This window comes from Microcaecilia unicolor, chromosome 7 (genome assembly GCF_901765095.1).
Source record: "Microcaecilia unicolor chromosome 7, aMicUni1.1, whole genome shotgun sequence".
Classification (NCBI taxonomy): Eukaryota; Metazoa; Chordata; class Amphibia; order Gymnophiona; family Siphonopidae; genus Microcaecilia; species Microcaecilia unicolor.
Window position 1 is genome coordinate 302,219,979 of NC_044037.1, and position 15,034 is coordinate 302,235,012.

General features: G+C 45.6%; 1 protein-coding gene across 1 annotated transcript in view; it reads right to left on the reverse strand.

Annotated features, from left to right (window-relative positions):
* Positions 1 to 9,213: 9,213 nt before the first annotated feature.
* Positions 9,214 to 15,034, reverse strand: part of AAMP (angio associated migratory cell protein) — a 42,949-nt gene continuing 37,128 nt past the window's right edge. The window contains exon 11 of the mRNA XM_030209260.1: positions 9,214 to 10,648. Within this exon, the coding sequence (XP_030065120.1) occupies positions 10,573 to 10,648 (76 nt within the window). The 3' untranslated portion in view covers positions 9,214 to 10,572. The remainder of the gene's footprint in view (positions 10,649 to 15,034) is intronic.

Below are 15,034 nucleotides of genomic sequence, written 5' to 3' on the forward strand. Positions count from 1 at the left end.
GCACAGGATTCCTTTATGCATATCCCACACATGTTTGAATTCCGTTACCGTTTTCATCTCCACCACCTCCCGCGGGAGGGCATTCCAAGCATCCACCACCCTCTCCGTGAAAAAATACTTCCTGACATCTTTTTTGAGTCTGCCCCCTTCAATCTCATTTCATGCCCTCTCATTCTACCGCCTTCCCATCTCCAGAAAAGATTTTTTTGCAGATTAATACCTTTCAAGTATTTGAACGTCTGTATCATATCACCCCTGTTCCTCCTTTCCTCCAGGGTATAAGTGTTCAGGTCAGTAAGTCTCTGCTCATACATCTTGGAACACAAATCCCATACCATTCTTGTAGCTTTTCTTTGCACCGCTTCCATTTTTTTTAACATCCTTCGCAAGATACGGCCTCATTTAAATGATGGTAAACTGTAGCTGCTGTTGTATACTACCTTGGGTGAATCTCTTCATAAAAGCAGTTAATAAATCCCAATCGATTAATAAATATGATTGCTCGAAATAAATACTATGGCGTAAGCTAGGAAGCTTTCACTTCAGCTGCCATTGCCATTGAAATTGGAGGTTTTTCTGATCTATGATTGAAACGTTTGGTTATTATCTGAGTGCAATGTTTTTATCCTGTGGGGGTTAATTCTGTAATCCAGCCCCCCCCCTCCCCAGTTGATGAAGCTGGTTATTAGCTGGGACAGTGGTATTTTTGCCCTGTGGGGGTTAATTCTGTAATCCAGCCCCCCCCCCCCCCCCCCCCAGTTGATGAAGCTGGTTATTAGCTGGGACAGTGGTATTTTTGCCCTGTGGGGGTTAATTCTGTAATCCAGCCCCCCCCCCCCCAGTTGATGAAGCTGGTTATTAGCTGGGACAGTGCAGTGTTTTTACCCTGTGGGGGTTAATTCTGAAATCCAGCCCCCTCCCCCCATCATTACATCATTATCTGGGACAGTGTAGTCCTGTGCAGCTTTTCTCAGGCATTCCTGAGTCAGGAAGCGCCTGATTGTCCCACTGTAAAGGGGGAACTGAGTACTTTAGTTTATGGGACCCAGTGAAGGAAGCTGGTAAATCATCTCTGGCTCTGGGATCTGTGCTGCAAATGTATTTACATTTCTTTAACCTAAATAAGCCAACATCCCAGGCGGGTTCCCTGGCATCCCCCCTACCTTAGGAATGTGCTCTAATCCCAAGCAGGAGGGCATCTTCCTGAGCCCACGGATTAATGCTAAATTTGAAAAGAGGGGATTCCAATAACTTCCCTCTGCTGGCAATGGAATTTTTATTTAGGGCTATTTTTAGTTATATGGAAATTTGTGACGTTAAATCTCAATGTTTATCCACACTCAACACTGAGGGCCTCCGTGTCAGGCTGTCTCACACTCAGGTGGTGGCTCTGGAGGGGGTGGCAGGCTGAATCCACATCCGCCAGGCCAGAACAATCAGACAGATGATGTTAACAGAAATCAGAAAAGCTAGCAACTTTGGCAACAGTATAAATAATAAGAGGTGATTTCAATTGCCCCCATACTGACTGGTTTAATGCTAGGGATGTAAAATTCCTAGACATACATTTATTTATTACATTTGTATCCTACCTTTTTGCAGGCTCAATGTGGCTTACAGTTCATCATGGATACTGGAAATAGAAGAGAATCTACATTTGGTTTTACAGAGGGTTTTGGGTTAAATAAATGACTGCTTTTTGGAGCAACTGGTCCAGGAACTGACAAGAGGGGGAGCTATTTGAGATCTCGCCCTTAGCAGGGGCCACGGGGGCCTGAGGCCCCATAGATTTGGCCCTGGACCGCCCCCAACGACGACCCTCTCGACCCCCACCCCTGCAGCCAACCCTCCATCACTGTCACCCTCAGCTAGCTTTGCTGATGGGGGACCCCAACCCCCACCAACCAAGATCCTCTTCTTCCTTTGTTCTGTTTCTGAGTCTGACGTCCTGCACGACGTCAGACTCACAGAAACAGAACGAAGCCCTGCAGATCGCAAGGCTTCGTTCTGTTTCTGTGAATCTGACGTCGGACTCAGAAACAGAACGAAGGAAGAAGAGGACCTCGGCTGGTGGGGGTTGGGGTCCCCCGCCAGCAAAGGTAGGCGACAGCGGGGGAGGGTTGGTAGCGGTTGTTTCCTACTACTACTTATCATTTCTATAGCGCTACTAGACACACGCAGCGCTGTACACTTGAACATGAAGAGACAGTCCCTGCTCAACAGAGCTTACAATCTAATTAGGACAGACAGAACAAACAACAGATAAGGGAATATTAAGGTGAGGATGATAAAATAAGGGTTCTGAACAAGTGAATAAGGGTTAGGAGTTAAAAAATCATCACTGTATTTTGAGCATTTCTATCCTTTGTAGCAACAATTGTGTGGGGATTTTCACTGTTCGACGATTAACCTAGGAATACGCATGGTATGCTATTTTCCTAGACCCCTGATGCAGGCCGTTTAGGCTGAAACACGAGTCACATGTCGGGTCTCCCCTTATGTTTTAGAAGAACCTTTAATAAAGACTATTTTGGACACCATCTGTGAGAGGATCTTTTCCTTTGCTCTACTGTTTCAAGTTTGGTCCCTTAACAGAACACCAGACCTCAGCCGGAACATAACAAGCAGAGATAGACAGATGTCAGAGGAGCCACACTTTTGGAACCAGCTTATTGATATGACCCAACATGTGTGTGTGAGGGGGGGGGGGGGGGGCTGAACAACACCATTTCTACATCACTCTAACCCATCCATGCACTGGAAAGGCCAGCAAGAGGTAGTGGGAGGAACAGACTACAGATTAGAGCAATGGGCTGAGAGTGAGTTCAAATCCTACTTCTCCCATACTCCTTGCGACTCCGGGTAAGTCACCTCACCCCTTTGCTTCACCTACAAAGATATAAGGTTTATAGTGCTCTAATATTCTGGCAGGGTTACAACGCACTACATCCCCCCTTCTTAAATATATGCCTCCCAGCCTTCATCTGACAGGGCAGGTTCTTCAGCTGCTGAATTATCCTAGTGGATATCCACTAATAAACTTGTTTTAAATCCAGCTAAAACCACGGCTTCCTTAGCGTCCCTCAGGCCAATCTACTTACACCACCATACATCACGAAAAGTTCAGAAATAGAAAACAATATTAACCTCTCTCACCATACGCTAATATATCAACCTAAACGTTTATTGTATTTCTGTATTATGAACTAGACTTCTACACATCTAAATTTTGTAACTGCCTTTTTAGCAATACGTAAGCCACATTGAACCTGCCATATGGTGGGAAAACGTGGGATACAAATGCAATAAATAAAGCTCTTCGTATGTCTCAGGCACTTGCAAAATGTGATAACTATTTGGAGCTTTTGCATTGGATTCTGACAGCAATTTTTAATTCCTGGCAATGTGGGCATCCAGCAACTTGATTGGTAATTCCAGCATGACTTGTTGACTCTCTTCCCCCACCATCGGACGTACCCAGCCATCACCTGGCTCTGATACTGCTCCAGTCTCTCAATCGGAGTGGAGGAGTGGCCTAGTGGTTAGGGTGGTGGACTTTGGTCCTGGGGAACTGAGTTCGATTCCCACTTCAGGCACAGGCAGTTCCTTGTGACTCTGGGCAAGTCACTTAATCCTCCACTGCCCCTTGTAAGCCGCATTGAGCCTGCCATGAGTGGGAAAGCACAGGGTACAAATGTAACAAAAATAAAATAGATACTATTGGAGATTCTACATGGAATGTTGCTATTCCACTAGCAACATTCCATGTAGAAGGCTGCGCAGGCTTCTGCGAGTCTGACGTCCTGTACGTACTCACAGAAGCAGAAGCCTGTGCGGCCATATTGGTGATCTGCACGGGCCGACCTCTACATGGAATGTTGCTAGTGGGACTCTGGGCAAGTCACTTAACGCTCCATTGCCCCACGTAAGCCGCATTGAACCTGCCATGAGTGGGAAAGCGCAGGGGGAAAGCGCAGGGTACAAATGTAACAAAAATAAAATAGATACTATTGGAGATTCTACATGGAATGTTGCTACTCTTGGAGATTCTACATGGAATGTTGCTATTCCACTAGCAACATTCCATGTAGAAGGCTGCGCAGGCTTCTGCTTCTGTGAGTCTGACGTCCTGTACGTACTCACAGAAGCAGAAGCCTGCGCGGCCACATTGGTGATCTGCAAGGGCCGACTTCTACATGGAATGTTGCTAGTGGGACTCTGGGCAAGTCACTTAACCCTCCATTGCCCCATGTAAGCCGCATTGAGCCTGCCATGAGTGGGAAAGCGCAGGGTACAAATGTAACAAAAATAAAATAGATAATATTGGAGATTCTATATGGAATGTTGCTACTATTGGAGATTCTACATGGAATGTTGCTACTACTGAGATTCTGTTGCTACTATTGGAGATTCTTCATGGAATGTTGCTATTCCACTAGCAACATTCCATGTAGAAGGCTGCGCAGGCTTCTGTTTCTGTGAGTCTGACGTCCTGCACGTACGTGCAGGACGTCAGACTCACAGAAGCAGAAGCCTGCGCGGCCACATTGGTGATCTGCAAGGGCCGACTTCTACATGGAATGTTGCTAGTGGGACTCTGGGCAAGTCACTTAACCCTCCATTGCCCCATGTAAGCCGTATTGAGCCTGCCATGAGTGGGAAAGCACAGGGTACAAATATAACAAAATAAATAATAAATAAAATAATAGCTCATAGTGGCATTTTTAACAAGAAAAAAAAATTAAGCATACTGTGAAAAGCTCACACATTTTAAAAATTAACAGAGACTTCGAATAAGTCTTTATAAAACATATTTTATGTCAAATTTTACTGCTGTGTCAAGGTTTTATGGATATTAATAAAATAAAAATTCCAAAATCATATTACATACATAAAATCTGATAACATTATAGTCCCCCACCCACTTCTAGACACATTTATAGAATGGTTTCTCTTCTCCGTCCTCCATCCCAGACTTCCCACCTATCCCAATATGATCATCTTCCCCCTTCTCCTCCCATCAACTTCCCATCTTTCGCCTCCATCCTCTCCCCTCCCATACAGCTGCTTGTTATCTTGCTCCCCAACCCTGTACGCATATAGTCCTCCATCCCTGCATCTGCTCTTCCTGCTCCTGCCCAACTCACATACCCTCCATCCTCCCCCCTCAGCCTGAAGACATCCTATCCTCATCCATCTTTCCTACTACTACTTATCATTTCTAAAGTGCTACTAGATGAACGCAGGGCTGTACACTTGAACATGAAGAGACAGTCCCTGCTCAACAGAGCTTACAATCTAATTAGGAGAGACAGAACAAGAGATAAGGGAATATTAAGGTGAGGATGATAAAATAAGGGTTCTGAACAAGTGAATAAGGGTTAGGAGTTATAAGCAGCATCAAAAAGGTAGGCTTTTAGCTTAGATTTGAAGACGGCCAGAGATGGAGCTTGACATATCGGCTCAGGAAGTCTATTCCAGGCATATGGTGCAGCAAGATAAAAGGAACGGAGTATGGAGTTAGCAGTGGAGGAGAAGGGTGCAGATAAGAGAGATTTACCCAGTTAACCGAGTTCCCGGGGAGGAATGTAGGAAGAGATGAGAGTGGAGAGGTACTGAGGAGCTGCAGAGTGAATGCACTTATAGGTCAATAAGAAGAGTTTGAACTGTATGTCATCAGCGTAAAGATGATACTGAAAACCATGGGATGAGATCAGAGTACCAAGGGAAGAAGTATAGATGGAGAAAAGAAGAGGTCCCAGGACGGATCCCTGAGGTACACCAACTGACAGTGGGATAGAAGTAGAGGAGGATCCACTAGAGTATACACTAAAAGTACGCTGGGAGAGAGAAGAAGAAAACCAGGAAAGAACAGAGCCCTGAAATCCAAGTGAGGACAGCATATCAAGGAGTAGGCTGTGATCAACAGTGTCAAAAGCAGCAGATAGATCGCTTCCCAGCTTTTCAAGTCTCTTCCCATCACCCAGGGGTTTGAGATATTTCATTACAGGCCAATGAGGGCTTAAACTGGAAGCCACCATGGCTGGAAGAGTAAGAGGGACTTGAGGTCATGGGGAAGACCTGCCCTCTAAAGTAAGGTTTTAGGCACAGCCACCCCCATGGCTCAGCAGCATTGTTGTGCACTGGCATGTGGAGGATCATCACCACAGGTTGACCTGGAGACGCTTTACTGTCCTTAAGGAGAGCTTTATAGGGGGACACTGGATGGCCAGGCATAGAGCTGCCAATAGCTGTGGCAGAAACCCTGTTGCATGGCTCCCAGGTTCAGGGCATTAAAATAAAAGTCCCTTCACGGTTCAGAGAAAGGCTCATGGCACCTAGAACCCAACCCCTCCTTTGACATCTCTCTCATGGAAAGGTGACAGGGATTGGGGGCCAACTCTTGGTTTAGAAGATTCATTTATTTATCATGTCAACGTGTAAGCTAATTATTCACACAGAGGCATTTTGCCTTTCTTTCAGGCACGGTTAACAGGACACTCCTTAGCTTTTTTGCGATAAAGTGACAGACTCTACGGTTTCAGCATTGATTTCAGATTAAGTTTTTTTTTTCTTCATGCCAAGTTGCCTTCAAATGGGGCAGATGTGGTCCTCTAGGCAGAGATACTGTTGAGCAATAGCAAACACAAATAAAGTTTTCAACTAATTTGTGTCACGATCACGGCCACAAGGGTCGTTGCAAACTGTTACAGTCTCAGGCTCTAAGCAAACGATCACAGACTCAGGAACAACGTGAGCCCTTGGGCTGCTGTCGACGAGCAGCAGCAACAGGCAAGATTCTCCATCCAGGACTGGACTAAACAAGCAAGACTGGAGCTGAAGCTGTAGGCAAGCAGGACTGGAACAGCCTCTAGGTAAGACAGACTAGGCTGAGCTGTAGGCAAGAAAGACTAGGCTGAGCTGTAGGCAAGAAAGACTAGGCAGAGCTCAAGGCTGGGTCACATGGCCACACAAGAGAACAAGTAAGCAAACCAAGACAGAAGTGCCGACACCAACACACAGACAAACTGAAGAACTAAGGCAGAAGTGCTAACCCTAGCACACAGACAGAAGAACAAAAGTTGAAGTGCCACACAGGCACACTAACTAGGAAACAGGACAGAAGTGTTATATAAGCACACCAACAGGGAAACAAGGCAGAAATGCTAACAAGCACACCAACAAACCTGGAGACCTTTGGCTTTGCAAAGGCCCTAAATTAATGTCCTCACTGATGACATCACAACTCCAAGACAGAGGCAGGAAACACACTGATCACCAGAGTGAGGCTTGGAACATACAGTAAGTAGAAGCACAACAGGAAAGAGGCTTCAAACACACAGAACACCAGAGTGAGGCTTGAAACATACAGGAAGTGGAAGCACTACAGGAAATAAGCTTGGCATGCACAGGAAGTGGCACCAGGGGCAACCATGCAAAGGAAAAGACGACCAGAGCCACCTCTGAAGCTGACCACCGGAAGACAAGGTGAGACAAAGTGGAGTTATGACCACAGTCATGACAATTTGTTCAATTGTGTGTATGTATGAATTGAAAATATAAAACTCTGCTCCAGTTTCAGGAGGACACTTTGGTTGGCTCTGGCTGACACTGCCTCCTGGGACTTGCAGTGCCAATACCATATGAAAGCACCAACAGGCCTACATAATCTGTACTCAACCTATAAAAGACTGATGCCCAAGAATAGCCATATGTCACCCCCCCCCCCCCCCCCCCCCCCAGCCTCTGAGTTCTTAGACAGCTCTAAATCCAGGGTCATTTTCTCACCCTAAACATGGGCAGCAGCTGCCAAAGGTATACCTGTGATTCTGGCAGCCTAATTTAATGGCTAAACAAGCGCTAACCGACAATATTCAGAGGGAGATAGCTGGCTATCGCCTGCTGAATATTGCCAGATAGCCTGTTAAGTGCCGTTTAACCGGCCAGGAGCTGTTCATGGCCAGTTAAACAGGTTTAAATAGAGGGCAGCATATGTCTAACCCACAGATGAAATCTAACAGCAGGCAAGTTTCACTCGAAACTAGCCTTCAGCAGAAATTTAGTGGGCAAGTAGAATGCAAGGCTGCTGAGCAGGGAAACCAGGGTTTAAATTCCCTGTGAGCTTTTCAAGCCCCTTTCACTGGCCACGAACTTAGGTACCAACTTGATTGTAAGGTCTCTGGCCTAGGACCCTTCCTACCAGCGCTATGCACAGGCACGAGAGACGTGGCTAGCTCTCATTTAATTTTCAAGATTTTTTTTTTTTCCATTTTCAGGTGCTTTCTTGGTTAGTTTCACATAGCCATCATTTTAACCCAGGTATTTTTAGCACACACTACAATGATTTAACATATACTAACCCATAAATTTAGGCACACCAAGCCAATTTAGCACTCACTAGTTTTAAGGCACACGGACCAAATACACACCCTTACTTCCTACGGTATCGAGTGCAACTCACTCGGGGCTTGGGATTGGAAAAGTAACAGTGGTGCTCTGTAGAGTCTCTAGCATCTACAAATGTGCCCCCTTCCCCCATAGATACCACATCACCAAGGCCTCAAGCTTGTTTGACCTCCTCCAGAACCCCCCAGGCTAGGTCCCAGGGACACCTCTGCAGATAAAAACCCATCTTACCAGTAGCTCTCACACTCCACTAACTACCTTTCTGCACTTACCTGTATTTTTGCCATCTAGGATCGAGTTCCTAAGCCACCTTGTTTTCATCCCCCATCCTCTCGGTCATAAAACCGATCGAAATTTGAACATCAGACTGCAAAAGCATGCCAAACCTTTGCACCAACAGTCAGACTGCGAGCAGATCCGGTGAAATAGTAACATAGTAGATGACGGCAGAAAAAGACCTGCACGGTCCATCCAGTCTACCCCACAAGATAAACTCATATGTGCTACGTCTTGTGTATACCTTACCTTGATTTGTATCTGCCATTTTCAGGGCACAGACCGTAGAAGTCTTGCCCAGCACTAGCCCCACCTCCCATGTTCTGTTCCAGGGCTCCCAAAAGCCAAAGGAGAGAATGATCTGGCATGAGCCCAAGCAAGGTGAATCTGAAGAACAGGGTGATAAGACACAGCCACACCCCACTTCACCTCCCCCCCTCTAATTACAATGAAGGCACACATCTGGAAGAGTGAGCAAGAAGCCTTTATACAGATCTGCACACAGCTGTATGGAGACCTTTTTTTTTTAATAGCAGAAAAAGAGGTACATCCCCTACACAGTAGCTCCTGCCACCCTTCAAAGCATCATTTCAGTACAGCAAGCTCCAGCAACAAGTGCGTTTAACTGAGCGGGACTCGCGCCTGACCGCAAGAGACAGAGGCAGAAAGACCCATGGCCTCTAGTGAAACAGTACGAGGCTCATTTTCCAAGCTCACGGACTTACAAAGTTAGGTGGAGGCGTATTTTCAAATCACTTAGACATACAGTTACATAGCAACCTATGTGCTTTGAAAATGGGCCTTACGGTAACCTCTATGCTTTGAAAATGAGCACCCATATCTCCTAGGCAAGGAACAGAGGGTGCCTAGAATAAGAAGACTCCATAGCAGGAAACCCACCCATCCTTCGACCAGTTGCAGTAATGAAAACAGCTGGAAAAAATCTCTTTAGAACATGCTGAATGCGCAAAATAGTTTTAAAGTGTTAAACAGGAAGCAGTGGTGGAATAAGGAATGAGGGCTCCTGCCTCCCCACTCAAGTTAAACTGACCTGGACTGGAGAGGTGGAGCAGGAAGCACGTTCTATCCAGATCCCTCCCTCTGTCTGCCGCTGAAAAGCAACACGGGGAGACAAAAGAGGCAGGTCTGTGCTCAGGCTTTTAAAACCTTCCAGTCTGACCTCTCACCTGGCTGCGGGAAGCCCTGATCTGCTGAAAAGCAGCCTGTGCCTTTCCAATGGGACTCGAAAAGGAGAGCTTGATGGGGGAACAGAGACACTCAGCTAACCCCAAACTCTGCCACTCTCTGTATGACCCTGGACAAGTCACTGTCTCCAGCTGCCTGGAGTTCTAATCCCAGCTCTGCTACTAACTCTGGGTGTAAGCTCCAGGTGAAGGCCCGTTAAACCTGGTCCCTTTTCTCTCCATCTTTACACTGCCACTCTTCCTCCTCTGCTCCTGTAGATTAAGACTCAGATGCTAGTAGCCATCCTTTGCAGGCCAGAGCTGAGTGCTGGGTATACAGAAGTGGCCCTGGTTATTGTCCACTGAAGTACTGAGCCACATAAAAGCTGAGGCGAGAGTTGCACAGGGTCATCACAAATGCTCGTTCATGGGGAACACAGCTTTATAGTGTAGGTCCCTTAAATTCAGATGTTTGACAGAAATGCCAGGATTCCCAGCCCTTGTAACACCACTTCCCAGATTCCCTGCGTCAGCAACAGGACAGTTCACGCGGTGTCGGGAGGGGTCAAGTCTTTTCTCCCTCATGATTATGCTGGGGAGTCAATTTGTGGCATGCTGCCGTTCAATATAAAAAAACCCACATAACTCTGATAATGCAGTGCCCGCTTCCGGCAGGAGAGAAGCTGGCAGAGGGAGGAAGGCCTGGCTAGCGATCTGGCCGTTGCACACAGAACACTTTGGCTTTCTGGTCTCCAGATGCTGTCACCACCACCGAGGCATCTCTGGAACAGGAGAAAGAGACAAAGACATAGGAACATGTACAATTTCTCATTCACAATAGATTTTCTAAATGTTAAACATCCATAGTTATCCCAGTATGTTTATGATACTGTATTGTAAAATTGGATTCCTACAACAAATTACTTCTTCACTCAATGTGTAATTAAACTCTGGAATTCGTTGCCAGAGAATATGGTAAAGGCGGTTAGCTTAGCGGAGTTTTAAAAAGGTTTGGACGGCTTCCTAAAAGAAAATTCCATAGACCGTTATTAAATGGACTTGGGGAAAATCCACTATTTCTGGGATAAGCAGTATAAAATGTTTTGTACATTTTTGGGATCTTGCCGGGTATCTGTGACCTGGATTTGCCACTTTTGGAAACAGGATGCTGGGCTCGATGGACCTTTGGTCTTTCCCAGTATGGCAATACTTATGTACTTTCTTATGCATTATTCTTTGTTACGTATCCCGTACCGTTTATTGTAAGCCACACTTAACTCAAACTTGTTTGGGATAATGTGGGATATAAACGTCATAGTTGCAATCAGGACACTTCAACTTGTTCATAAATACTACTACTACTTAACATTTCTAGAGCGCTACTAGGGTTACGCAGCGCTGTACAAATTAATAACTAAGGACGGTCCCTGCTCAGAAGAGCTTACAATCTAAAGGACGAAATGTCAAGTTGGGGTAGTCTAGATTTCCTGAGTAGAGGTGTTGTGATTAGGTGCCAAAAGCGACATTGAAGAGGTGGGCTTTGAGCAATGATTTGAAGATGGGCAGGGAGGGGGGCCTGGCGTATGGGCTCAGGGAGCATCACCTGCTCCATCCTGAAAACACTGTAAATCATCTTCTAAGAATGACATTGATGGCTGCACCACTGAGCCACTTTCTAAATGTACTTCATTATTTGGTGGTAGATTTATTATATTATAAATCTTTTTGTAGCCTGGTTTTTCCTCCTGGGTTTGTCAGGTTCTTGTAATGACAGTGTACGTGAGCAGACATCATTCCATACAAAAACTTTTCCTTGACCCTGAGGTTCAATTTCAGTAGTTTCAGGACAAGTATCCTGAATCCAACTAGAGTCACTGGCTTAGTACTTTTCTACTTGGCCCTCATCCAGACTGTAACCATCATTCTCATTCTTTAAGCTACTTGCTAAATTTACAAGACTGCGCGCGTTGCCCCCAAACTGCCACCTTTTCTGCTCCGATACCAACACCTTCCCTGGTTATGGTGTTCCTTTTGTTATAGGTCACTACTACAGTCTCTGGAGCTTCCAATTTCGTGCTTATGTTTAAAGGCATCTTTGATAAAACTGCGACAGGCTTGAACAACTTCTGTCATCCGAAGGTAGCTGGCCACTGACATAACCTCAATGGCATTTTGACCTTGTAAGCACCAGATTACCAGAATACACGAAGTCCAAGACAACAGAGAAACCTTGAACAGCAACAAGATCTAAATAGGTAACAGTGGTTTGGTCACGGCTTTATTTGTAAAGCAATACAAAAAAAAAGTCTTGAAGAAACGGCTGCCAGCAACCAGGATGTTCTTGTGAGCTCTGAAAACCTTACCGCTCACCACAATGTTAACATTACAAAGAATGCCTTTCTTCCTCTGTTCATTTAGTTGTTGAACAAGAACCGATGGCAGTATGAATTTTCATTTGGATTAGCGTTATAATCATTAAAAACTTCAGTCGGCTCTTCCTTTATTTCCGGTTCCCGAGCGGCTGGGTCATTGAGATGATGCCTCGGTAGAAGCGGGTCTCTCGTAGTTGCGGGTGCCCTTGGCTAGTTCATCGCGACCAGAGGATGCTATGTTGTTGTTTCCGCCGCTGCTGCCAGAAGCCTGACACCAGGCGCAGGGCGTGAGGCCGGTCTCCTGCCAGAACTGAAGCCAGGAGCCCTGGAAAGAGGAACAGTGGAGGTTCTGCAACAAGGAGGACTGCGGCCTGGCCAGTCCAATGAAAATTTATAATATACCACCCACTAATGAAGTACATTTAGAAAGCGGCTCAATGGTGCAGCCATCGATGTCATTCTTAGGATATAAATGTCACAAATAAATGGACTTGGGGAAAATCCACTGTTTCTGGGATAAGCAGTGTAAAATGTATTGTACTGTTTGGGAATCCTGCCAGGTATTTGTGACCTGGATTGGCCACTGTTGGAAACAGGATGCTGGGCTTGATGGACCTTTGGTCTGTCCCGGTATGGCAATACTTTTGTACTTATGTACTTTGGATTCTGAATGGAATGTTACTACTCTTTGGGGTTCTACATGGAATCTTGTTCCTCTTTAGAATTCTAGAATCTTGCTACTCTTTGGGGTTCTACATGGAATGTTGCTACTCTTTAGGATCTTGCCAGGTACTTGTGACCTGGATTGGCCACTGTTGGAAACAGGATGCTGGGCTTGATGGACCTTTGGTCTGTCCCGGTATGGCAATACTTTTGTACTTATGTACTTGGGATTCTGAATGGAATGTTACTACTCTTTGGGGTTCTACATGGAATCTTGTTCCTCTTTAGGATTCTAGAATCTTGCTATTGTTTGCAGTTCTACATGGAATGTTGCTACTCTTTAGGATCTTGCCAGGTACTTGTGACCTGGATTGGCCACTGTTGGAAACAGGATGCTGGGCTTGATGGACCTTTGGTCTGTCCCGGTATGGCAATACTTTTGTACTTATGTACTTGGGATTCTGAATGGAATGTTACTACTCTTTGGGGTTCTACATGGAATCTTGTTCCTCTTTAGGATTCTAGAATCTTGCTATTGTTTGCAGTTCTACATGGAATGTTGCTACTCTTTAGGATCTTGCCAGGTATTTGTGACCTGGATTGGCCACTGTTGGAAACAGGATGCTGGGCTTGATGGACCTTTGGTCTGTCCCGGTATGGCAATACTTTTGTACTTATGTACTTTGGATTCTGAATGGAATGTTACTACTCTTTGGGGTTCTACATGGAATCTTGTTCCTCTTTAGAATTCTAGAATCTTGCTACTCTTTGGGGTTCTACATGGAATGTTGCTACTCTTTAGGATCTTGCAAGGTACTTGTGACCTGGATTGGCCACTGTTGGAAACAGGATGCTGGGCTTGATGGACCTTTGGTCTGTCCCGGTATGGCAATACTTTTGTACTTATGTACTTGGGATTCTGAATGGAATGTTACTACTCTTTGGGGTTCTACATGGAATCTTGTTCCTCTTTAGGATTCTAGAATCTTGCTACTCTTTGGGGTTCTACATGGAATGTTGCTACTCTTTAGGATCTTGCCAGGTACTTGTGACCTGGATTGGCCACTGTTGGAAACAGGATGCTGGGCTTGATGGACCTTTGGTCTGTCCCGGTATGGCAATACTTTTGTACTTATGTACTTGGGATTCTGAATGGAATGTTACTACTCTTTGGGGTTCTACATGGAATCCTGTTCCTCTTTAGGATTCTAGAATCTTGCTATTGTTTGCAGTTCTACATGGAATGTTGCTACTCTTTAGGATCTTGCCAGGTATTTGTGACCTGGATTGGCCACTGTTGGAAACAAGATGCTGGGCTTGATGGACCTTTGGTCTTTCACAGGATGGCAATACTTATGTACTTATGTAAAGGTTAGATGCAGATTACTAACTTCTGACCATGCCCTTCTGATTAGGGGGCACGCAGGGAGGGCCACCCTCCTTGGCATGAAGCTGACATGAGCCTAGGACATAGCATGCACTGGCCAGTAGAACTCACCCATACTCATAAGTACCATAAGTAATGCCACACTGGGAAAAGACCAAAGGTCCATCGAGCCCAACATCCTGTCCATGACAGCGGCCAATCCAGGCCAAGGGCACCTGGCAAGCTTCCCAAACGTACAAACATTCTATACATGTTATTCCCAGAATTGTGGATTTTTTCCCAAGTCCATTTAGTAGCGGTTTATGGACTTGTCCTTTAGGAAATCGTCTAACCCCTTTTTAAACTCTGCCAAGCTAACCGCCTTCACCACGTTCTCCGGTAACAAATTCCAGAGTTTAATTATGCGTTGGGTGAAGAAACGTTTTCTCCGATTTGTTTTAAATTTACTACACTGTAGTTTCATCGCATGCCCCCTAGTCCTAGTATTTTTGGAAAGCGTGAACAGACGCTTCACATCCACCTGTTCCACTCCACTCATTATTTTATATACCTCTATACACCTCTACAACTACTGGGACTACACCCTGTCACTTCTCTACCAGGATGGAAGCAACCGATGAAATCAAGCAGGCTCCTTGTCCCAGGAAGCTGAAGCAGAGAACGCTGGCCTTCTGGAAGGATCCACACCAAAAGGTGTCATACACCCCTGGTGCCAATATCCCGAGAGGGAAACGGCAGGCAGTGGG